This window comes from Hetaerina americana, unplaced genomic scaffold (genome assembly GCF_022747635.1).
Source record: "Hetaerina americana unplaced genomic scaffold, ioHetAmer1.1.p SCAF_3, whole genome shotgun sequence".
In the NCBI taxonomy this organism is placed as follows: Eukaryota; Metazoa; Arthropoda; class Insecta; order Odonata; family Calopterygidae; genus Hetaerina; species Hetaerina americana.
This window is the reverse complement of record NW_027286874.1, coordinates 94,966,895-94,994,238: the sequence shown is the minus strand read 5'-3', so window position 1 is coordinate 94,994,238 and position 27,344 is coordinate 94,966,895. Positions and strand designations below refer to the sequence as shown.

At 36.1% G+C, this 27,344-nt stretch overlaps 1 protein-coding gene across 6 annotated transcripts in view; it reads right to left on the bottom strand.

Annotated features, from left to right (window-relative positions):
• Window positions 1-27,056, bottom strand: part of gw (trinucleotide repeat containing adaptor protein gawky) — an 83,364-nt gene extending 56,308 nt beyond the window's left edge. For 4 of the 6 annotated variants that reach the window (XM_071588298.1, XM_071588303.1, XM_071588302.1 and 1 more), the window contains exons 1-6: window positions 8,766-8,837; window positions 7,837-7,965; window positions 7,603-7,752; window positions 6,658-6,907; window positions 6,018-6,382; window positions 413-1,067 (exon numbers count right to left, since the gene is read on the bottom strand). In XM_071588298.1, the coding sequence (XP_071444399.1) occupies window positions 413-1,067; window positions 6,018-6,382; window positions 6,658-6,907; window positions 7,603-7,752; window positions 7,837-7,911 (1,495 nt within the window). In that variant the 5' untranslated portion in view covers window positions 7,912-7,965; window positions 8,766-8,837. The other 2 variants (XM_071588299.1, XM_071588300.1) reach the window with 2 other exon arrangements.
• Between the last annotated feature and the right edge of the window lie 288 nt (window positions 27,057-27,344).

The following is a 27,344-nucleotide window of genomic DNA, read 5'->3' as shown; positions in this document are numbered from 1 at the left end:
ACCTACAATCCAGGGGAGCACTATTGGTATAACAGTATCACATATATACAAGAAATTAAAGGAACTGAATTATGGCTATGTCTCTTAAATACCTAATCATGAGTCATACATACTTATCCAAAGAAACAGAAACAGGAAGCATTATTCCTAAAAATAACTTTCATGCATTTCCAAAGATTGAAAGTAAAACTTTGCAAAAGAGATCACTGGAATGAATACATGCTAAGGAGAAACAAGTAAACACCCCAATTTCACTTAATCCACAATTGGTCTTTGATGTAGCACCATTGACCTAATTAATAAATCTCCTGTCACAGAGGGTACCAAATTACTATACCAAAATTTTACAGCACTACATATATCATTAAGATAGTTGAAGCATTATACTTATACAGACCTATTATATACTCACCAGCATTTTGTTGTCCACCTGGACCCTGACTAGCGCCACCACCATTTCTATTAACACTGCCACTTCCCCATTGACTCTGTGCTGGGTTGTTTTGGCTTGAATTCTGTCCCCAGCCGCTGTTATTATTTGGGTTACTTGATGGAGCTGTTCCCCAGCCTGACGTACCACTGTTAAGAGAACTTTCTCCACCACCAAGTAGACCTAATCCACGTGGTATACCCCAGCCTTCATTGGAAGCAGGTCCTTGTGGATATGAGCTCCATGATAACTGCTTTGGCAAGCCACCATAACTAATCTTATTAAAGCTTGATTTGATGATTCCCTCATTCTTGGGATAATACTGCCGCCCGGCAACTGCCGCATCAATGGGAATGTCAGAATGAGCACCGATTTGTTTTACATTGGATGTGATTAGAGGCCCTTTTAAGTTAATGCAAATATTATTACTTGAGGAACAATTCCCCTCCCTGTTTCCTAAACTAGAGTTAACACTAGGCTGCATAACTGCTTCTTGGTTCTGGACTTCACTTGAGTTTACTTGATTATCAGAGGCCTGAGTTGGGAGGGCCCCAAGATTTTCAGACTGAATTTGTGCATGTAGCAGACTTTCACTGCAGGAAGAACCACGGTGAATGACAAGGTTTGCATTGGAGGTCTGAAAAAATAAAGAAACTTCTTGATCAGGAAAAAACCTTATTATCATAAGCAGCTAAATATGCCATTCATTAAATTAAAAAAGTTACACTTACATTAAATTATTACTATACACTATTACATTATATAATAACATCAAATGTTCCTTTTTATCACTGAACAAAATGAATAAAAACATACTTTCTCAATTACTTACTAAGAATTAACTTATCAAATATACCAGAAAATAATCAGATGATATCAGATGATCACTACATTCATAGCCTCATGGGCAAGAAAAAGAGGTTATGCAAAGACTGATAATGGCAAAGAAATTTGATACGACATCCCAAGTTCAAATTTTTAGATAAATAGAATGTTTATGAATAGAGAAAAAACAATGATCTCTAAATAATTCTTTATCTAAAGACTTTCCAGCAGAGAGGCTAACACATACATTAATTACATGTTACAGTGGAATCTACTATTATGACATGGGTGTAACATGACAAACATCATAGTGTAATTAGTAATGCCCAAGGTAGAGATAATTACGCTATGATTTACACATAGACTACCTCTGAATAACAAGGTCTATAGACTGCACACATGGAGGCTGTTTACTATTATATGAGATTGAGCATTTGCATTTCAATGGAAATTATAATAATTAAATTTTTTTTATGGCCGAGCTCATAACTTTACAGTAACAAAGTCAACCCATTCCTAATTTATGTGCAAACACGCTTTTAGTGGCTCATTCATTTTCAATACAGCTTCATTTCATTTACACATTTCATTACACCATTTCACTTAACACCCATAAAATTAATCAGATTTATTTTCTGAAAATCTTTAAGGCTGCCTTTTCTATTGACTTTTGTCAAACGTTGAATTAGGCACTATTAACCATAGGGATCAGCAACAAATATAAGGGACCCTCTTAAATCAACTTAAGTTGTTTACGTTGGAGAGAGATTTTACAGTTTCTGACCCCATCCAACTAAGAAAAACATTTATGGATAGACTCCTAAAGTTTAGGAGGAGAAGGTCTGACTCTAAGAGATATAAAAAAATATACATAACATCTATATAATTTATAAAGGAAATGAACCCTAAGTGTTCTTTAACCTATTTTTTGTTGAAACACTCACTGAATTAAGTGCACCAGAAGCTTTTGGAGACAAGTTTATTGAGAAGTCCAGAAAACATTTCTTACATATACCTTCAAATTTAGATTAACCTATACATAATACAGGATGTGGCAACATAACCTCCCTTCTTCATATGCAAATTGAATTGAAACAAGGAAGTTGTTGCCGCACCCTGTATATTGATGTACAACAGAGGCTGGGAACAAAATTATTCTTTGGCTTCTTCGACGTTTGCCTCCCTAAACTTTACTCAAGAGATGGTGACAATCAAGCATTAAATAGTTCGATGGCAGTATTGATAAAAATATCGAACAATAAAAAATAAGCTACCTTCAGGTATAGCTTTACCATGCAAAATGCTCCTCGCATTTAAATTAACTTAATAATAAAAACACATTGTCCATGTCCATTGTAGTTATAGCATCTATTTGCCTTAGGACCATATTCATTATGCCCATTGTTTCCCATTTGCTTGGAAAATATCTAAAATGAAAAACAATATTTCCAGCAGCAAATTACAGAACAAGCATTCTCTGCAGTCAATTCTATGGGTAGGTATTCCCAGAGCTCCACCAGCCTACCTAACATTAGATAATGAATGACACAATTTCTGGCATCACTTGGTGGAAATTCTTCATATTGAAATTAAATTTAAAATACTTTGCCTTTCCACATAAAAATTTTTATGTGGAAAGGCAAAGTATTTTAAATTTAATTTCAATTAGATAATGAGTGAAAGTCAGGTGGAGAGACTGTGTGGCATGAGTATCTATAATTTGAATTTGAAAATTCAATGTCTTTTTTCAGCTAATAACAATCCTGCTCCTAATTTCATTTTCTCAGTTTTTTATTGGCATTTGGATTCAATCAGAATTCATATACATCAATTTATTTTAATCAATCTTCATTTCATTGATTGTAAACTACCCTGAACCACATTCATTGCACTTACTCCTCATTTTATTTATTCTGGCAAACCAATATTAACTAACCCATTCTTTGTTCTTAACCACAAATTCCTGCTCATTCCCTCACCACTTACAAAGGTAGCTAACTTCAAATTATTCTTACAAAATTGATGACCACTGAGCACGCAGAAATCATTTTATCTGAGGAATTTTGGGAAGCAAACAGAGTGCAAATGCATTACACGTAACAAAGTTCTTTCTTCTATTACTTGAAAAACAATAAGTTCATGGAAGAAATTGTGATGGGAATGTTTTTGTAGTGAAATAACTTAAGTCACTCTAATGCAACGAAAAAAATTTCCGAGCTAGGGAATTCTGCATGCAAACACACTTCAATAAAAATCTATTATTGAAATTTCAACAGACGAATGTGAAATGTGATTGTAACAAATTATAGATAACCATTATGGGATGCTTTGCTGCAGAAGTGCAGCCTTCATGGATATCCTACATGTGGGAATCTAGCTTTGCTGACTTCGTGAACAATTAATTCAAATCTCCAACCTATGGATTTAACCAAATCTTAGAATTCAGAATGCTTGAAGGATACATGTAAACCAGACTTCACAGTGAGGCAAGTTTTGATATGAACATCAAGATTTAAGGATTTTTACAATCCCACAGATTACACTGCAGTCTGTATCATTTTCTAGAAGAGTTTTTGACTTGGCTGGAACGCCCCAATCATAGTCACATTGTTACTGCCTTGAGATTTAATAAAACAACAGTCATCGATCACATCAGTTTGATGGATGGGGCTAAGGCTCATCTATAAAAGACATAACTAAATACCTAGCATGTTGAAATAAGAAAATTATACATAAGGGAAAACGTGGGAAAATTACACAATGAAAAAGTTTTTCCAGCTAAGAATTAGTAACCACTACGCTAATTAGTCTGTACACTCCAGGTAATGACATGAGGAGATTTAAGTCGTCATAAATTGATTAAAAGTAAGGAAGTTAGGGAGCAGAAGAATACCAACTACTATGGCAATTTAACTTGCATATTATGCATGCAAGATATCAAGCCATTTGCTTAACAACAATGAATGAACAGAACAACCCTCAGACGATGACTGATTCAAGAGTACGCCTCATGCTACCATTTCCATTAGCACTAGTAGTTTACTTAATAATATCAATAAGGACTACCAGATTTTATGCAGTAATGTACTGGATCAAGGAGCAAATAACGTTTTCCTCGATAGAAACGTAGAACAAAGACAATATCTTTGTCACAGAAACTGCTACCTTTCCAAAATGCAAATAATTCAGTTGAAATACCTAAGAGGATGATTACTAAGCAAAACATATTTGCATGTAATGGAATCAGATGATGATCTTGAAAACCTGCACAGACATCTTTAATAAACTGTGTTCAAAATGAGATATCCACTGACTTAGTAATTGGGATATGACAGATTACTCAGTTAATAACTACTGCATTACCATGACATCACATTTTTGCATGATAATAACATTTGACAGTAAAATGAGTTATTGAGGTTCAATTAGACAAGTTACGCTTATTCTTTGATATGTTTTCGCACCATTGGAGACTAAAGCTAAAATTATAAAAATTTTACTAATGGATAAGCAATGGAAATCATATTTCAAATGCACTAACTGATGATTAACTTCAGCAATTTCCATCTTGTAACAAAACCATAAACACAGTAATCAACCTGAAGGTCGGTTTGGTGGGTGATAGTATAGTTCACCCAGTACTAAGGCCAACAGAATGTGTATATTCAACATCATGGTAGGGGGGCCCAGTGCTTTTCGAAGTGCCAGTTATTGTTTCCCGGGAGGATCCCAGAGAGGTTTGTCCGGGAATCGAACCCAGGCTCTCTGGTCAGTAGGCCAATACTCTACCTCTGGACTGACACAACCCATTTCCATTTTGTATCGCACCAAAACAACATTACGGGTCATCATCAAAATAAAAGGAAAATGTTTATTTCATAAAGAGGATGGTAAATCAATGGACTTAATGTTGTAGGACAACAAATGAAATCATTTTTGCCTCATTTAGCATACATTAGCTGCTTTAAAAATGTTATTTCTGTTGGTAATTGCTATAATAATCTTAAACACCATAACTTGCTTATAAATAACTATCAAGAGCCTAACATATTCAAATTACCATAATGTATTAGTATGTTTTCTATAGTTTAAATTACAGATTGCAAATAATCAGGAAATTCACTCACTCAATAGTCGCTGAATGTTATTAGGAATATGTAATAGAATGACATTTTATTTTATAATGAAACCTGTGCCAGAATGATAAAAATTAATAATATATAATATGGAATCAGGTATTATGCAGTACAATTTAGGTACATCAGACTATAAGAGCAGAAGGTAAAAATCAATTGGATTGATTTACATAATACCAGTACATCCAACAGGTCAAGTGAACTCACCATTAAAAATATGAGCTATTATGAGAATATCTTTCTATGTTCATGCATTTTTACACTTGTACTACAACTGTTGCAACAACAGATATCAAAATAGGGCATTGAACTGGAAGAGATAAACCAATTAGAATTTATGTACTGCAGTGCTGACATTTTCGAACACGATAACCAAAGATTAATTCAAAAGTTAATAGCCCCATGCAACATAAATTTTATGCTGTTAATCTCATCAAAGTCATTAAGTTGTTCTTAAATTACTATCCATACAGTAGAAGTGAAAAAAATTAACATTATAATGCTAGTGATGAAAAACACCACCTACAATTCAAAGAAGAAATATTTTTTAAATTTAAGTCAAATTATTGCCAACTGGTCCTTTGCTTGTTTTGACAAGTATCTCTCTCCAAGAATCAAGAACTCACCTGTTCTGCACTGCAGGTACTTCCAACAATGGTGCCACTGCTGCCACACAGGGACGGAGGAGTTGTCGGAGATGAGGAGGTGGGAAGTGATGGTGGAAGTTTCACATCTTTAACAGCGGCACTAATTGAGCTGGATATCACAGATTCTGAGAATGACGATTCCACCTCACTTGAAGTAAGGTGATGGCCATTGGGTTCAGGTTTGAGGGGCCCAGCTCCAACCCCTCCTCCCACTCCCCCATTAATGGCCTCCCAACAACTCTGCTGTGGTTGATGTTGCCCAGGTGAGGTTTTTAAGTCCACAGCTTCCAACTTTAAATTCGGGTGATTTTGGAATTGAAGACACTGGCAGGACATCACAGACCCTAAATAAGAAATGTTACTAATGAGTAAACCAACACACAACATTCCCACATAATATTAAATAAATCAACCAAGTATGTCATAACTATGCCTCCTAATAGAAGTGATTTGGATTCCCCATATTAAGTTGAACTAGTCACTCTAACCCTTAAAATAAATGTCGCTCAATTGATCAGTTCAAAAGTTCCAAGCATGGAAAACAATAGGTTTGACATACAACAGGAGTATCACATCCAGTATTATTCATATAATGTAATACATGAAGAATTAAAATTACCTGGGTGTGTTTCATTGATTCCCCTCTCACATCTGGGGCTGTCATGGTGTACTATAGCTGCCTCTGATGACCAGACCTGCAGTGGGCGCTGCATTTTGTGATGTGGAAGATGATGCTGTATAGTCTCTTCTTTGGAATACAGTTCAGTGGCTGCTGCATGCACCAACATTTGTGTGCGTTTACTCTTGCTCACAGCAGCTAAATTGGCCATTCCACTACATCCTTCCATCTCAGTACTGTCAACTGTTTCCTAAAATAAGATGATTTAGGCTACATTTACAAAAACTTAGTAAACCTAGCAGTCCAAATATCAATAACTTAAGGGTACTCCATCGAAAAGTTTATTCTAATTTGTTAAAGGAGTGCTATTAAAATTATTTTATACATGAAATTAAGTCGAAAGACGAATTTAAACGGACGAAATTTGAGATCCTTTGGCAAGAAAAATGTCGAATGTAAAGAAAGGAACCACCTTTATCCCATCTTCTCACTGAAGACTAAATATTAAATACTACCCCAACTGACTGATTGCAAAACAATTCACTCTCAGGTGTAAATAAATAAAATGGTTCTCATTTGATGAATTTAAATATATATAAGTATTATTACTTAACCTACTATTTATTTTGGCTAATGATAAATTTCTTTTCTTTCATGATTAGCTAAACAAACTAACAAAAACACGCGAAAACTAATGCACAAGACGAACTTTAATCATAAATTAAACTAGGCAACTTCCGAGAGAAAGTGTCAATTGCAATAACTGGCTCCCTGGAATAATACCCTTAGGGAAAAACCTCCAAAGGGCCCTTTATAACCTAGTTGACCTCATACCCAGTCTAATCTCCAATACAGCACACAGCGTAGCTTTCAGGGGGTGTCCTAAGAATATGGTGTTCCAAAGAGTTTAAACTTAACAAATGAATTTGACATGCAATTACACACCCTTAATGCAGGCACTTGATCTGTAGGAATATTACAACCGAGGTCTGTGCATTCGTCCAAGTCTGTCCTGTGGACTTCATTTTGAAACTGTCTGCAGCTGGATGGCTCCACTAATTCACAAGATTTATTTCCCCCCACAAGAATGTCCTCCTAGAAGATTTTAAAAAAAAACCTGTCAAGAAACCATTATGCAAGCCACCAAAAATTAAATCAACACGAAAGTAAGATGAATACCTCGGAAATTTGTACAAAGGCATCTGTTTCGGAAATATCATCTGAACTAGATTTGTTTTGAAAAGAAGGGTTCATCTTTTCTTTGGCAGGTAATGCATGAGAGTCCAGGTCTACATAACAGCATCTGATCTGCAATGAAATATAACGTTGTTATCTTCACAGTTGGGCTCTACGGAAAAACTCACTACTGATAACATATCGTAATTCTTTCGTGGAATTAAGAGTTTGGAGAGAGAAATTGAAACAATTAACGTCGATTTTCCACAAATTTCTTTCAATTGAAACTAAAAGAGTGGCATATATATGAGAAAAAAGTTCGACGACAATAATGCATTTTGATCAAATGGTTGTACCCAATATTATTATTAATGACTACAACGAAGCAAGGAGCACTCACACAAACGACTGTCTGCGGAAAACGCCAAGTCCCTAAATTGCATTCATAAATACATTAGTATCCGAATAATACTTTTTTTTAAATAAATCGAAATATCAGACACAAACGCGCCAATTAACCAGCCTACACAATGTTAAGGAAATACATTCGTCTAAGTTTCCAGTTCCACCATAACATAATTAGCAAATATGCATTATTTACAATGTCCCAACAAAACAACACGATCAGCTGATTTCTTTCTACGTCGTCCTCAATTGAATAGAAATTTATTTTATTGGCATTTATGGCTTTGCTTTCTACATTAAATATTCTGCCAGGTGTTTTTCGGATTGCATAGCCGATAATAAGAAAGCATCGACGTATCCATCGAAAACCACCATCAACAGCAACACAAATGTCGGTTTTTGCCTCACTTCCACTCTCCAAAACCTTGAAGAATTATGTCTCATCTTTTGTGTAACACACCTTGAACACTTTATTTAACAACACTACAAAGAGCGCAAAAACACATTCCAAAGAATATTGAACTCACAACTTAAATGGCCGATTGAAGAAGCCAACACAGAGAAGTCTCGCGCAGGGTTACGTACGTCGCCCTATCGCTGCGAGTTCCAACGGCTGTTCCATTCTGCGGAGGACTACCAATATGAACTTTAGTGACGTTTCAGCATATTTTATATTTGTAATGAAAATAATGAACGCGGCACAACAAAAATAACAATGTGAAACTCTTACAGCAACATGTTTCGTTATATTTAAACAAAAGGACAATTTGAATTTGAACTCATGTTGGATCTCGATATTGATCGCCTGTTACGTGGCACAAAAACTTCCATAAGCTGTTCGCCCCGACGTCCTTCCTCCCCGTTGTCGACGGGTGGGGTTATTTTAGCCTCAACCCTAGGGTATTCCCAGGACGCTCTTTTGTGTGTTCAGCTACCTCAACCAAATATATGCAAATAATCACAGAGAAATTAATAGCTAATTAGTTAATTCACCTACTGGAGAAGAAACATGCATCTTTATGTGATCGTTGGCGTAATTATGCAATAAAACATTAGTTTTATTCAAATATGAGCTGCCGAAAGAGGGCCATAAATCCTGATGCCCTTAATGACATGAGTATCCACGAAATCTACTTAATTACGGTTCATAGTTTTTGCAAGTATTTTAAAAATGAAAATTCTGCGCACATTAATACATGAACCTTTAGTCGACACTTGAGTAGCATAGCATTTCAAAACGTATTCAGGAGGTGATTCTTTTTTGCAGTCATTTTCCTCTGTTACATTTGCCTTTTTGTGCCGACTACCCGTTAAACGCCATTTCGTTCATCAGTGGCAAAAGACTGAGGGGGAGGGAATTTTCTATGGGAACGCTGAGCAGGAAGGTGAGGTAGGTGAAATGCAACGGGAGTGGGGCATTGCGTGGTATGGGAGCGAGTTAGGCGTATAAGGAATGGTGAAGTGGAAAGGGCGGTAGCGGCACAGGTCAGAAGGGCCAGTTGGACAAGCAGGAAAGAGGAAAAAATTCTGAGATTGAGAATGAGAAGAGAGAGCGGCTGAATGGAGGGGGGGTAAGCTCTGAATGCTTGGGCAGGATTGCGGTAAGGGGATGAGAAACCGATCGCCGTCAGACAGCGAACTAAGCTATCTTCTGGATACAACGTTGCCAACCTTACGCTCACGTGAAGCATCAACATCGGCATCCAAAATAAAGGGGCACATTAACCATGTTCTTGCTTCAAAGCGATAGAAATTTAACGGGCCTGAGGGGAAGTGATAATGTGCGCTATTCCCTAGTGTAATAACTGAGTGAGAGAACAGCTGCCTGGGTTATTAAAATATGACTCAGAAAAAGTCGCGAGCCATGAAATTGCAGAGAAACAGAACGCAGAAGCACTAAATAAAGAAAACCAATGATAGCGGAATGACACCATTCGAAATGTAGCTAGATTAGTCTTGACTCACATCTCATTTGAGAATAGTCTCGATCTCTTCCAAAACCTTCCCCTTTACTCGCAGCGTTCTTTCTTCCCCTCGCTGCTATACTACTAACACTACTACTAAAGTTTCCCGTTTGGGCCCTACCTCCTCCAAGCATATCGTCCCCTCCCAGATTCCCCCCTTCCATGTCTCCCATTCTTCCTCGGCTTCACAAGCCCAATCGGCGAACAACTAACCGCGGGGTGACACCCAGCAGCTATGGCAATCTGAGAGGAATTATGCCCGACCATAAAACAAAAATTTTGAATTATAATGGTCGAAAACTAATCAATGAACCGCACATAATATATTTATTTAGAAGTGGTCACCTACCCACGAAACCTAGACCAGCTCCACAGCGTAAAAACTCGTTTCTCTTCGGCCACAAATGGAAAATCGAATATGCCTGTTGATTTTGAAGCAGTCAACACATCATGCTGATGAGATACATAATGGACTTACATGGAAATATATAATAATCGCTCTGCCCTTTCGTCATTTAAAGTGCACATAATTTACACACACATGCGAGCAAATGAAGTTTTCGGCCACGTCCCAAAGAGAAATGCTAAAGCTAATTAGGAATGAGAACAAAATATGCACAAAAATCAGACTTCTAGGAATATTCCTAATTGAAATTAACAAAAATTCACACGTCAATTAACAAATAGCTCGACCGAAATTCTTCCTGAAGATTAATATTAAACGGTTGAGATGCATTAGGATTGGGACGAAAATAAACGGGTGAAGCATATTTACTATTGTTTCCGCAGGGAAATTGACTATATCTAAAAGCTTTGATGGGGCTTAAGGTTTTACGCAATGTGCATTGGGGTAGGCCAGCTTGTATAGATTTCATTTCACGGGGAAGGAAATCAGAAATGACATTATTCTCTGGCCAGCAGGGATAACGTATACATGGGGAAAAACTACAGATTTCGACATTTTTTTAACACCAATAATTTACAGATGCCTTTCTTCAGTAAGGAACATGCCGTGATTCTACATTATCGTAGTTTACATTCATATAGCCACTGATAGCCCACCACCTTATTATCATGACTGAAACACTATTATTCACTCATTTAACTCTTAAAGCTTTGAGACTGCACCCGAAGTTGAATGGTTAAATGGTTATTACTTTAATTACACCGCCCCGGTTTGCTCTGTGTGTAACACGCCAGCTGGCTGACCCGAAGGACACGGGTTTAAATTCCAACGGGATAAGCATACCATTACTATGTAAATATTCATGTCGTGTTATGATTCTTCTAGAACTAAGCCGCCACTGGAAAACTATTACAAAAGTTCATCATACACTTGAAACTACTACTTCTTCTGTGCTTACTTTTTTGCCGCATTACGCGATTGTGTTGAAAACAAAAACGGACTCAGGAAACCTTTACAATCGCATCATTATGGAAAATGTGAACAACCCTGTATAAGGAAAATCACGCTTCCCTCGAGTGACTTCATCCGCCTCTTCTCTTGAGTTGAGGCGGTCTTGTATCTCGCACCTGTCACCTACATTTCGGCAGAAGATCTGCATTTTAAGTACCCAGACGATGAAGATTGTTTCGCATTCCGTAGTCCATAATCAAAGGTAACCCACTTCAGGGGATTCAAACCAGCGTCCTTGTGTAAAGAGATTATTACTATAAATATGTATGAATATATATATATATATATATATATATATATATATATATATATATATATATAAAGCTGATTTAAAGCATCAATGAAAAACCAGTAATCGCAATAGAACCGAAAAAGAACATAATGCCGACCTAGCATGGGAACCGTCGAGTCGAGAAGCTTTCAGGCACGATATCCAAAATGAAGACTGACACATATCATGTTTCCCCAGAATCTATTAATATCATGAAACCAAATCTATTTTAATTTTATTTTAAACATTACTCCACACCAAACGTATGACATTTCGGCCAAATAACCCCAATTCAGTCCAAAAACTAAAAATAGAGCAGTCCCTAAGTAGAACCAAAAATATGCGTGCCAAAAACTATTTTTCGGGAATAATGAGTTTTATAACAGCAATAATTTTATGTTTGCAATGGGTAAATTGAAATCTAGAAAAATATTTTCCTAAGGGTAGCACGCCAACCGAGTACATTTAACTGACTCAAGGGAAGGAACGCCAAGTCAGGTCATAGAATATAAAATTTAAAAAAAACATGCGTACTATGATTTTCACAGCGGTTGCTTGGAGATAGAAAATAAATAATCCAACAATAACATTTGCATAAAAAATTCTCATTAATGTGAGCAGAGAGAAATGTATACAGCATTAGCTTTCTTATAAATAGTGGCTCCAACCTAAGGAACAGTACACAGCTGTAATTATCACGGCCGGTGGTATCGCAAAAGACTCAATCCCACCAAAGAAAAGCTTCAACTACGCACAGGTACGATTTTATTGTTAGAATGATACGGTAAGAAATTATTTTTTGCAAATCAAATTAGGCACAGCACAGAAAGGAGACAAAAATGTAATAATTCACCACACTTAAAAACTTAAAGGGACGTGATTTCCAAGAAAAAATCGACTCGTTTCCAGTCGATTCATTATACCGATGCTATTGCAGGTGGATGGCAACATAAAACAGTTGTGTAACGCCTTGCGTATGTGTCGCAGTAAGCATTAGCAAAAATTCAGTTAAATTTAAATCAATCGGAAAATGATTTTTGTTGTGTAAATGAGTACGTAACAAGAAGACTAAATGAAATCATAGAAAAATAAGAGGGATTACGTTTCTATTATTGTCATGTACTATCAACCATACCTATATTCAACGCCAATTTCTACATGCAAAGGCGTTACCCAAATCAGAGATCGATCATATATTACATAACACACCAAAGCCACTCAGAAGAAAAACAAGCGAGGTAATTATCCCCAAGCACGGGAATTCTCGTCTACTAAAGAGATTGAAATGTTATTATTATATCTGCAACTTTAATACAAAGAAGACCATTCAACTACTTTTCTCAAGGCAGGGGAACTATGCACTATTACAAGAAGGGATGGGCGTACAACTGTGACAGGAGTGTAATGTCACACCACAAATATGCTATTTTTATTTACCTATTTGCAACCGCTACAAGATGTGGGGAGGAGAGTTCAAATGAGTGGAATGTTGGGGAGGAGATTGATTAGAAACTGTGAAAGCGCGAAACGTTGAATGTGACGAAAAATTATAGCTTAAAATCGTAATGCCAACTTTGTAGATTCGTGGACAGTTATTAATATATTTTCCTTTGACTCAGGTTCTGAACTTAAAGCTGACTAATAAACTTTTGATGTGGGGTTGAACCATGTTCGAGGTAAGTCGAGCAGGCAAGAATAAAGGGGCATAAAAAAACAGAAGTAGTAAAAAAACAGAAGTAGTGATGTGTAGTGAGCTCTGATAAAACTCCCCTAAAATAACTAATTACAGGGCAGAATACTGAGATCTTAAGACCCAATGGAATTGAAAAAGAACTATACCGGTGCAAAGCTAGGAAACTCCACAACGCTGACGGTTCCATCCGCGCCTATTCTTGTCAATGAATAAACTTATAAGGGTGGTGAGTATATGCATTACTATACTTGAAAAAGGTTTTGTCAGAAGTAACAGGATTAATAGCAGCATTCCTATAACCAGCTATTGTGGACACCAAGAACCGCTGAACATTTAAACATTACGAAGCAAAATTAAAAAGAAAATTTAAATCATTTGCTGTAAACGAAAACACGAACCTATTATGCATCCCTAGGTTTACAGAATATTACATTTTTATGTATATTTTCATCGAGAAAGCCGAAAGAAACCCGGGACTCACACAAGGAGGTTGATTTTCTTTCTGAAGTGATTTTCTCGACTGCTTACCTTTGTAAAAAAATGAACAGAAGTCATTTTAATAACAATGGCGTGCTGCAGATGGAGATAACCATGACATAAGAGTATGATGAGTTCCGGAGTGACGCCATGCACAACGGAACTAACATATCTATGAGAAAAATTAAAAATGTTGAGTTGATCCTTAGTTAATAGCATTGGGTGGATATCAATATAAGAACACATTGCGTATTTTAAAAAGCAATTTCAAAATAAATGGCAATCGCTCTCGCGCGATTACTTTATCATCCAATTTTCCCCCTTAGAACGAAACTTCTATACTGTTATGAAATAGTGTACATTATTAACACAATGTTAGATTTATTTGGGCATTTTGAGTAATGAAATATTCTTTTCTTTTTTTAATTATTACCGGGCGTATCCCGCAAAATTTTACGATTCATACTTGTCTTAGGATGGTCAAGTAAGAGGATGAATTAAGACGAATAACTGTACCATGAAGACCAAGGAATAATTCTTAAAAACAATATTTAGCAATAGAAAAATTATTCATTAATTCTGTGTTTAATTGCAAAATGGATAATTTAGTCCATGCAAGTAAGAAAAAAATAAACGCTCTTCAATTCAAATGGGATAGTGACAGAATTTGAGTTCGAAATTATGTTTCGTGATTTCGCTACCATTTATTTGTAATCAAATTGTTAAAGTAATTTCGGCAATCTCCCCTCGCCTAGTGATTTGAAAATCTGAGAAACTGTCCACTAGTTGAGCAAGGAGATAACAGACAAAACACCTTTCCTCTAGGACAACCACTGGAGCATATATAAACATCCCCATGCCTCCTCCCCGTCGGCGGCAACGAATATCTTTGGCGAATTCGTAACTACCTAAATTTTCTAATAAGAAAAATGTTGCACCGAAGTATTTAATTTTATTAAGGCGCTAGCTGTAAGCAGGGTTGAGTGATGGCATATAGTCTCTTGTCTGATTTTAATCTAGTAGACATCCCTCACATATTGTCACACAATGCTACCATTAAAGAACAAGGTGCTCCGTTTTACAACTAGTACCTTCTTCATGTAATTTTATCTTTGTTGAAATACCAGTGCGGCTAATTCACATCAAATTCAAGACTGACGAGGGCGAGGAGGCAATGTTATTTCGTTGATTTCCTTTGTAATAACTAATACAGTTAACGTAAACGTAATATGTCCTTCATGTCAATAGTCAATCATATTTTGGTTCTAACGGTTTCCAAACCACTTCGCTTTACAATGAAAATTGTAAAAATCTTCATTTCTCCGTATATTTTATAGTGACATTGGTGAGTTCTGGTCGATGTGTCTAGGCACGTCGTCAAATAAGTCTCTTCTCATGTTCATGTTGGAAGACTAACTATTTTAGGAGTATTGAGTACTACCAAAATAGTCTTCCGGAATTCTTCCAGCTCTGTCAAATGAAAATAGTCGATGCCTTTTCCCAACTCTTGCATAATGAACAGAAACAGTGCCTGTGCCTCCACCAACTATTATAAATGAAGTATCATGCTGAAACCTCTCCCAATAAAAATATCAATTAAACTACGAATGGTGACATTCACTCTTTTGGATAGCAAAATATTCCTTACGTGCATGCGAAATGAATGAATAATTTTCGTAAAACGAGGCCTTCCAGCATTCGATCAAATTTCAGCAATAAGCCAATAAATCCGGCTTCTCACTACAAATGGTAAGTCGCCAATAGGTTGGGTGCGAGAATCTGATATTTCACGTATCAAATGCAAATTCTAAATATTAAATTTTCAACGACATGGATACTAACGGACATGGCTAAATTATCTCATGAAAATTTGATTTGTGGAGCATTAGTTGCAAATAATGATAGTTTTTTTTTCAACAGTCGGGATCTTATGCCAGGATATGCCTTTCTCAAATTAAAGACGGCGTGATACCATGAATAATTTACACCTCTCAGTTAAAAAATAAAAAAAAACTTCTGATATCCGTAGTACACTAGCAGACTTTGTAATCTTTATAATCTGTCTCCTCTGAAATGACTCTGCACTGGGCTCACCCGGGAGTGAGTTCTGAGATTCTTACTTTGCGACAATAAATATTTTTGGGGAGCATAAAAAGTCTCTCATGAAAGTTGGAAGAGGAGAAGACAGTCAAGTTCTTCAAATTGTGTGCACCCATGTTTTAGATTTAGGCATTATCTTCAGCCCTGCAAAGAAAACATCAGATTATTCTGACGTCATGGAGCAAACAGGCAATAAACAACACCGTGGTAACACATTACAATCAATAGAATGGTCAGGGGAAAAAACAGGGGTACAACAAATGGAAATAAATCTTTTTAGGTAATTTAAAAAAAAAATACACTGGTTCATGGTCGCTAACTGGCATCCATAGTTCGAGTTCGCTCCGCAGAGGCGCTGGGTTTGGTTTGCTGCATTTGAAAGAATTAGAATTTTTGCCAGCATTTAAAAATTGGGAGATTAATCCTAAAAGTCGACTTAATTGCTCTTTGTGAAGAAGCCCGGTTTTGCCTCTCTTCACGGACAACTCAGACCCCACATATCAGCGGTAAATTGCCAGGTCACTCGATAGTATTTTTGTCTGAAACTTCATCCCGATTGATTATAATAGCCGAAAGATTCAAGATCCGGTTGAAATTATTTTTTATCATATTTTCTTGGGCAGTGAGACATTAGACGACCTACCGTAACCTCTACCAAGCATCGTGCGCATTAAAGTAGCACAGTGCCTATTACATAAAGTGGCACCAAATTTTGTCAAATATCCTTGAATGAATAATTATGGCATTTGTCAGTTCGTTAAATTATTAACGAATGAAGGCATTAGAGACATAAAAACCACTGACCATTGCATTCATCTGGAAATTAACCGTAAAAATGTTAAAATTTTCCTCCTTACCCTAAACAGTATAATGCATATAAAATAGTTTCGACGACGAAAGAAAATCAGCAGTCTAACGCAAAACCCCAAAAAGGCTTATGTTTACAAGGATTAAATGGGCACATGATTTTATGCACCTCAACAGTGTTTAAGTATTAATTATTAATAAATATTTCTGCACTTAATGTCAATGATCATACGTTATCAAACCACGAATTTGTTCCAGCCAAACCTTCCTCGTTTGTATTTTTATGGCTTCATACTATCCAGGTGGTCATGGTTTTTAGAAGTTAAACAGCAATCACACAATTTGTCTCCAACTATTTCAATTGCGACGCATAGGAATTTTTTTGGCAGGTGAGATACATTTTATCTCCGAACCACTATCATCGAAGAAGATACGTTGCATATGGAGGCCGAATCATTATATTAGTAGACCCAACTGCTTCGAGTGTTGACGCCAAAAAAAAAGCAACGTCGTCCTACAAGAGCGAAGAAGTCAGCGGACAAGAATAGCCGTATGCACGGGGACTTTGAAGATGGGAAGATAGCGTTCAGAGATGAAGAAGACATATCATTGACGCGAATAAGAATACTTGATCGCTTAACTTAATCTCTAATGTTCAGTTGAGAAAGCGCGGAATAATTGCAAATCGCCGATTTCGCTAAGTCTACGCGATATCAATTAACATGAGATAAAGACATACACCTGATTTTTCGTGTAATTTCATCATTTCCTCAGCCAAATAAATGTGTTTCAATGCATATTTTCCTATAATTAGCCTTGACATCTACGGAGCCTCATTACATACGAATGGATAGTGTACACTAGTTTTTTTCTGTGTTCGACGCAAATGTTTCGTCGCTAAGTTGGATTCTTCTTGAAAATAATAGTATTGATTCACTAAAGCCCTTTTCTTAATTGCACCACAAACGGGGGGCAACATTGATTAAATGAAAATCTTTTGGTATCGATTCCTTGAGAGATTAATCGGCCAGAAACAAAAACGTTTTGACGCCTATCATAAAGGAACTTGCCTTCCAGCTCCTTAATACCATGCCAGAAATTAACTTCGTTTGACTATTGGAAAAAAATCAGAAAATTCAATATCCTCCCCTTATGTTTCCAACGCTAATTATATCTTCACAACGGTCACTCCACTTGTGTAATTATACAATACTCCACGATATTTTTGAATGCTTCTTTGAATGGCATAAAACGTATCGCAATAGCCAAAGAAAAATAAATGAGTTAGGGAATGATGTTTAAAGAAATAAAGAATGGCGGTTGTCATTATGGTGAACATTGAAACGAAATACACAGCCGCGCTAAAAATAGTATTAATTCCAGCTTTTCGTTTGAAAATGTTGGAGCAAGAAATTCAAATGTAATGGAAAGGGAATAATACGTTTCATTGAAATGTGTTTGTTGTGTTTTAATACGATTTTAAAATGGACATGGAGGGAAAACAATATGTATTATTACCGTAAATACGCTATAAGTGCTTGTTCATACTTAGGAAAAATTTAGAGGCTCCTTTGACACTCCATTGCACCATAATGAGGTTTTAAATCCCTCCCCTTATGACACAATCCCATTCTGTAGTGGTTTTTAGTATTTTACTTGGAATGGGAAATTGTTTTTCTCAAATATTTACATCATAGAGGCTTGATATTTATTATAATGTATCTAAATTCAATTCAAAGAACACGGAATTAATACAATGTTTAAAATTACTTAAAAGAGGCAACTAATACATTTCGAGATGGAACCCCATTTCAAGAACTCAATTCTGGAGGCAAATGTTGAATATTATAATATGAAAAAGCTATCTGGGAAAAGGCTGTATGGGAAGTTCTAGTTCAAAATGGAGAGATAAAAACATTCCAAAATTTTCCTACCCAGGGAACGCGGAATAATACTTTAAACCTTTCAAGTATGGCGACTGTGTCTAAATTTTAGGTAATTTTAAGGTGCACTTCTGAAAACGCGACACCGATTACACTGATCTGCAATAAGCTTAGACCAGGATTTGGGATGAAAACGCCGTAAATCAGTATCTCCTGGGTTCACAATGATTTGATTTAGGCATGACAGCATATTTGATTAAACTTCCTCAGAATTTTTAACCCCTTTTTTGATTATGTATGCATTGAGTTATGACATTAACCGACACAGAAGCTGTCCCAAATTTATAAAACGCATTTGAGAAAATACAATAAAAGAAAGTTTGGAAGATTACACAGTTGAGCCGCTGGACAAAAAGTTTTTTCACTTGGAAAATGATGAAAAAGGACAAAAATAAAAACAAAACCACCTAATGGTCAGAAGTCGAAGTTAGACACGACACAAATATGTAGGAAGTGGTTCTTTCGGGTTTTCTTCCGCGTGTATCCATTTTTCGGACGATATTTCAATAATCTCCGCGGAAGCCTACATGGAAACGACACAAATATGATTCAGCAAAAAATCTTACCCGAGGTTTACTATGCTTTGCCTTTGAATTTTTATAGGTTTTTGAATTCGATCATCATCTATGCGGAAGGAAATAGTCTCTGCTGAATTGGAGCATTAATCAAAACAGCTATTGAAGAGGAACTAAATTAGTAAATAACAACAATAATGATGATGAACGAGATACGGAAAAATGATGACAATTTAGTACGAAGGAGTAGTCTCCTCTATAGTCTACAAAATGCATCAGAAACAAACTAAAAATATTCTACAACCCATGGAAGATACAAATTTTCCCTGAGGACATATTACAAACCTAAGCATGACATTTAATAAAATGCAACCTAAAAGTCTGTAAATATTATAATAAAATTATACTTCGGAGGTACCTATGGCAACTATTGACGTTATGTAAACATTAATATGGAAGAAATAATGCTTAAGGCTGCAGAACGGCGATCAGCTTGCTAATGAGCTCCGAGTTTGATCCAAAGATGATCTATTCCGAATATAAGGCCATGGTTTAATGACGTAATTTTCTTCCAAATGAAATTCAGAATGCTTCACCATAAGATGACCCAAAACTACCACTACCACATGAGAGAGATTGATGCAACAGTTGGAACTTAAGCAGGGAATTTCCTTTTTCTAGAAACCTGGCAAACTTCCAGGTCGTATTCTGAATTCCATGACACATTCACGAAATATCCGTATCCTATGAAATTTCATGCTTCTTTCTGTTCGCTGAACACCCTGTTTACATACGTGAAACATATGCGAATAAAGGAATTGGTGGAATATGTGATGGTCGTGAAGATGGGGCATGATACGCCGAAATGTTTCTTCTCGACAACAAAGCGTTGAAAGAACAAACGCAGTAAAAGCAAACAGACCAAAAAATACTTCATTTTTTGCCGTAGCAAATTATTAGTACAGTATACTTAATCCTATTTGAACTGGCGTTTTCGAGTCACTTCATCCGGTAATAAGTTCCAACGAAACATTTCGCAAACAAATTTTGGTTAGACGCCGGAAGTTTGCGGAATTTTCGGTAATTTCCGGGAATCCTGTCTGTAGAAAAAATACCTTCGGTTTCCTGTCTATTCGGGTCAGATTACAAACGGCCACACAATTTTCTTGTTTATGGTCCTAGAATTGCCTTAATTCCTGAACGCAATCGCAAGGAATCCCATCATGGCACATGAAATATTCTTAAGAGTTCGAATACATATCGGAACAACTAGAATAATCGAATTACTAAAGAATTCTGGCGGACGAATTTTAAAAATATAGACTTAAAATCCGCCAATGAGCTAAGAAGATATATTTTCTTACTTTTGAGTTTTATTTCCACACTAACATAAATCGAAAATTACCGTCTCCTTTACGCTCGATCATTCTTCTTTCAATGATTACCGATTCATTGGATCATATTTCCTTATCACTGATCTAACATATGATGATAGACTTACTCAAGAACATGTTTTTTATAAAATATGAACTATGATAACTTATTTTGGTACAACTACCAATTTCCAAATACTAACATTTAGCAGACCACTTCAATATTTTACAGGATATGACTTCTAATCAAATCCCTAATTAAAGCCAAAGCTCACTCTGTAAAAACGAAGGTAAATGCCACAAAGAACGATCCCAACCTCTTGAAAGGACTTCGGCTCATACTTAAACTTCGCAAACTCTGTAGTTATTAATAGTTGTATGTTTGTGCTATTAATGTAGTTTAGTAACTAACGCTCTTGGATTATCGCATGCACGCAATAGCGTGGTCCACACGGCACCGTGTAAATTGCAGGTTGAGCTCAGATATGTTATGGCCTCCGACCACTATTTTTCCTACTAGTAACCACTGTCCCGCACCACCATAACCAGAACTCACTTTCCTTCGATCACTATTTCCCTTCGGAGATGCCGCCCATATGTCTGCTATTTGAATCACACCGACATGGCGGTGCTTCATCGAAAATATATACTGTGGAGGGCGTAGCTTGGTGGTATTCTTACTAGTACATTCTTTTTTAAACATTGCATTTGATAGATTTTGCATCAATCATTGGCATAATGATTGTTTTAAATAAGATTTTGTCACACAGGCGACAAAATATCACCCATGTAGGCTGCTCTATATTGCATAATAAAAATAATAACTACTTATACATCGGCTCTGTTATAATATTACCAGTTGATCAACATCAACTCCCTAGGATTATACTACTTGATTACCTCGAACACTTCGGTCGAGAAAACGAAAAACATTGGACAAATAAAAAAGACTCGGACACCTTGCAATGTTTGTAACGATTCAATATATAACGAATGGTATATTCGTCTGAATTCAATCATGAACGAAAACTAACATGCAATCATATTGTGAGACATATCAAGGTTTCAATTACCTCTGGGATGGGAATTCCTTCTAGGTGAATTTATGATCGCAACGAAACTCACAGTACACGCATTTAATTATTTTGTTTCATTTTAAAACGGAGAAATGAAATCATCAATTGAAACCCTGTTGGGAATATTCCTTTCCATCCTCGCGTTCTCCAGGGTTCTTTGCAGTGAAAACGCTTGCAACTTCTTCGGCCTTGATCGATTTCTCCGAGTGAATATTATCCCGGGCTCAGCGTTCGGCGACCTCTAATAACAAGTTGTTCGCAATAGAATTGTCAGTCCTTGCTCGGATATAAATAATATATTCATTCAATAGAATCAATTGAATCTCTGTATAGCATTTTTTTCGTGGATTTAAGAAAGTCGTAGGCACTGTCAGCGATTTCAAAGGGTCCAGTCGGATTCACTTCTAGTGTGTCCGTAAGCCATTCCCATTCCTTAACTAAAGCCCTGTTGGCTCAAAGGAAAAATAATTTCAACTCAGGAAATACTTGACATATATCACTCTCATAATGCTAACGTGGAATACATTGGGAAGCCAAAACCATTCATCATATATGATAATGTGAATGTCCATGCCATACCATAACTGAGCAGTGGGCCATATTAAATACTCACCAATTTCAGACACATTCAATTACCCATGAAACACTCCTATGAGAAAGCAATTATTCCTTATAGCTTGGTGTACCACTTAACCAGACAATATAAGTAGGGCTTTTACACAGCCACATTACTCAAGCAATGCGCAATAAATACGAGTATACGACTGAAAGGTAAAATTGTTCATTATTTAGGAGCCACTAGAAAAATATTTCATTAATAAAGCGGGGTGCAATCTGAGGTATTCAACATTCTGAGGGTCATTGATAATTTTTTTTAATCCATTAGTAAAAACAGAACACCAGTGTGACCTGAAGAAGGCCTGAGAGAAGGCTGAAAGGTCAAACTTACCGAATGTTTGTCCTTTTACATGTTATCATTTTTATTTTTGGGTTCTATTGTGCCGTATTGCGCCGTGTGTGTGTATGTATGTGTATATATATATATATATATATATATATATATATATATATATATATATATATATATATATATATATATATATATATATATATATATATATATTCTACACACACACACATATATATATATATTTATTTATTTCTACACACACACATATATATACATATATACACACACACATACATACGTACATACATCAGGGAAGGGGAGCCAGTTTCTTTCCCTGTGCCAGTTATGGTTTCCCAGGAAGACCTGGTACCCGAAAAATCACAGAACTTGGGTGGAGCTGCAGGTGCCCAAGAGGCTTGCCAAGGAATCGAACCCGGGCCCTCAGGTCAGTAGTCCAACGCTCTAAACCTGAACTACCGCGAACCACAAACACACAACTAAATATACATACATACACACATACATATATTGTTGATCAAATTAGGTAAATGCGCCGTATATTATAGATCTTTCAATGTGTTATCCATTACTCAGCCACAAAACTTCATGGGTGAATATATAAAGTTGGGGTTCTGTGCATACTAACTGTTGTGGTTCTACCATCGTATATGGTAGTGCATACACAGGAACCCTTTCAAAAGTGATAGTTAACACGTGCGTTTAGCCGCTGGCTGAGCCGGGCACTACACCACGAGGTGTTGCAGTGTTGCCCGACCACTACGGTTAAGAAACGCCCATTTCGCATTTCCGTAAGCAATGAAACCCAATGAATTCAGCAAGAATACGCGGCAATTTCCTTATGTTTGTGATGTCTCCATTACTCGAGTTCCACAAGACACGAGCATTGAAAAGATTATAGAGACCACGGCAAAGCTATCAAATAATGCAACTTAACTTACAGTAGAGTCGACTGCTCAAGTAATGAAACCCACCGAAACGGACACGTAGATGACACGTTTTAGGGATATTATTTAGCTTAAAGGAAAAATTGAAAAAAAGCATGCAAAATCATTTGTGAATATGAAAATATACGTACCTACTTATTTGGCACAGGCCGAATGTTTTGCCGTTTTTAATTAAAGAAAAAATTAATTACTTAATTTACTTGAATACGTTTAAGCGTGAGTGGATAGTAAATTGGGTATTTCAATAACCAAAATAGGAAATTCTTAAGTGCACTGTTCAAGGTCATATGTCACTGTAAAATCAAAACACGCAATAGGCGGTGAAACTGGTCGAGATAGGATTCGAGATCTGGAACTTATGGCCAATCCAAATCACTTTTATTGTCAATAAATAAAAATAATTCATTCCGAAGAAGAAAAGGATGATTCTTAAATTGTTATACATACAGTCCTTTGCAGACCTAAGTTATCTGACATAACGCTCGTTTAAGGGCAACAGAGCTACCCTTCCTTCCCTGGGCAACAGCACGTCAGTTGCCCTACTTTACCGTCATGCCTCCCAGAGGTTCATGTTAATAAAAGAAAAAATATATAAGTACCATTAAGTATTCGGTTCAGAAAATAGAACAACAAAATTCTAAAATCCATAGGTGTCAACAATAAATTACTTATATTGATATGCAATTGTGTGAGACAATATTCAACTATTTTATTCGGTACACTTCATTCATGCTGGTGAGAATATCGTTAACAATTTCTACTACGGAACCTGCCCATATAAGGTATGCCGATGAATGGCACAATTTAAGAAAATATGTACCAAATATCATTTGATTTCTGATATCAAATCGTCACCTTGCGGATGATATGATAAAGTATTAAACACTAAGGCTGAACTAAATGCCTAGTGATTCCTACGTCAGGTTGCCTGTCCAAAATTGTAATTCTATCAAGGCTTTTGAACATTTGCAGCGAATTATTCACGGTGACGTTGCATCGGTTCCGATTGAGAATCATATCCCAGCTGAAGGCGCATGTCTATATTTTGTAAGTGCATACCTCGAAATAGAAATTTACGGCTTAAAAGAAGTTGTGCTTGTTACAGTACTTCACCATTCTTAATAATTTCTTGAACAACAAAACTATTAAAAAAACCCGATCAACCCGATACCATAACTTTAATATTAACGCATGCACTTAACTAAAGAAAAGGGAAAATAAACCACGCGGAAAACAGCGACGGATGAGGAGTGATAACATATTCCGTGTAATGAAAAGCATTTGGAAAGATACGCATTCCGGGTTGAAGTAGGGCATCTATATTATAATATTTGTCAGTGAACAGATGGTTCCTTTAACATGCACTCACACGCTTCATTTTTCTTACACGTAATTCCATTTCCTCAATACATCCATTCAATTCATTCGTAACGATGTTTGACAGCTGGTTTAAAATGACATTTATGGCGGACGATCCTTAGGACCGAAAGGAATTTACACATCCAGACAATTATTTTTAATTTTACAAAAACCGTAGGGTAGAGGGCGAGTTTTAGAAGAGTTATTCGACGAATACGAGCTTTCGAAAAAAAAGGTATTTAAAGGAAAAAAGCCCAGACATAAAGACTACCTTGTAATGGTCCCGTTTGTGATTCATAGACACGAGAGGAACTCACATAAATTATACTACATACGTCGTTTAAATCCAGGACCACCAGTGAGGGGTTGAGCAGTAAAGGTACACAGAGTACGGAACATTCTCAAGGGTCGATCCATGGCTATTTGAACAAATCTAAGTGAACCAAAAGACATGCAAAACCTTAGGACACACTTCACCTGTTGAAGGCTAATCAACCTGTGCGTGTGGGTATGTATGTACATATATATGTGTGTGTGTGTGTATATATATATATATATATATATGTGTGTGTGTGTGTGTGTGTGTGTGTGTGTGTAAAAATATGTATATGGAAAAATATATAGGGGTGTATATATGTGTGTGTGTGTGTGTGTGTGTGTGTGTGTGTATATATATATATATATATATATATATATATATATATATATATATATATATATATATATATATATATATATATATATATATATATATATAATAAATTGGACAGCAACAAACAATATAGAAACACAAAAAATCACTCACACGTTATTTACTTCCAATATTTTCTTCCAACAACTGCTATTGATAATGAACTCCCCTGACATTCAAAGCAGTAAGTAAACTTAGTAAGAATTTCGATACCAAATCTAGTGGCGAATAACCAATCCGGCATGCGGATTGGAGCCAAAGACATAAATGGGCATTACACAAACGGAATATAAAAACAAAAATATTGATAAACTATTAATGAAAAATATTAATATTCGCTAGTTGACGATAAAAATAAATATATACTAGCACAGAATATGAACGAAAGTAAATGTAGAAAATCGTAACAACTAAAATAAAAATAACCAAAATTGAGGAGTGAACTATTTCCTAATAGGAAGTACGGATTATCAGAACAACATGGAGTTGGAAAAATGCAATGCAATGTTTCCATAACACTGAATAGCACCGGAATTTAACATTAGCGTAGAAAATATGTCGGACTTCGAAAAGTTTAGGCAAAATATATTGAGGAAGATACATGATGAAATAGCAAAATCACGCAAACGGACAATTAGTTCATAATCGATCCAAACCATTAGGCAAATTGTTTTCCTAGATTGAGCATTGGCCAAAGTCGGTAACCAGTTTACTAAACAGAAATAAAGGATGGTATGCAGCTTAAAAAAAACCAACGCATCCTACTCTATTAGTGGGAAAATCACGACGCAGATTACACGAGAACAATATTTAGGTCACAGCTAACTAAACGTGAGCTGTCGTTTTACAGACGAATAAAGCAACTCAAACGGGTGCAATGCAGTAATTATAGAAAATAATAGCCGAAAACCTAAGAAATCAATATAGATGCAATATCCCATTGAATTCGAAGAAAAAATTAAATTTTAGGTTCAAAAATAAAACATTCCGACACGTTTCAAACTTATTTATATGCCAGACATATAATATTGCAATACGGTTTAAAACTATACATACTGAAAAACAAGCTATACATAAATTATTTCACTGACTATAATGCACTGAGCCATGTTGTTGTCAACTTACCTCGACGCCATTCACGAAAACCAGGCAAAATCGTCTACTTCTTTGGGAGCATAGGTGAAACACAGGAATAAATATTCAATAGTAAATTAAAAATAATCTGCATGAAAGACACAGCTGAAAACGGAGCTTATCACAACCTTCATTTCATCACACAATGTAGTTTATGGATGGTCGACGACTGTACACCTCTTTATAGAGATGAACGTGACCTCAAACCTGACACACCGCCATGTTTGAGGTAAAAAACGAATTTAAATATAATCACAACTATCATGCGTGATATAATATTATCGTCGTTTCGTGATCGTTTTATTAAAGTTAAATATTATAATGAAGGAATGCACTTTCACGGCTGATAAAAATTTTAGCTATTTTGCGAATGAGAATCGATTTAGCAATATTTAAACAGCACCCACACTC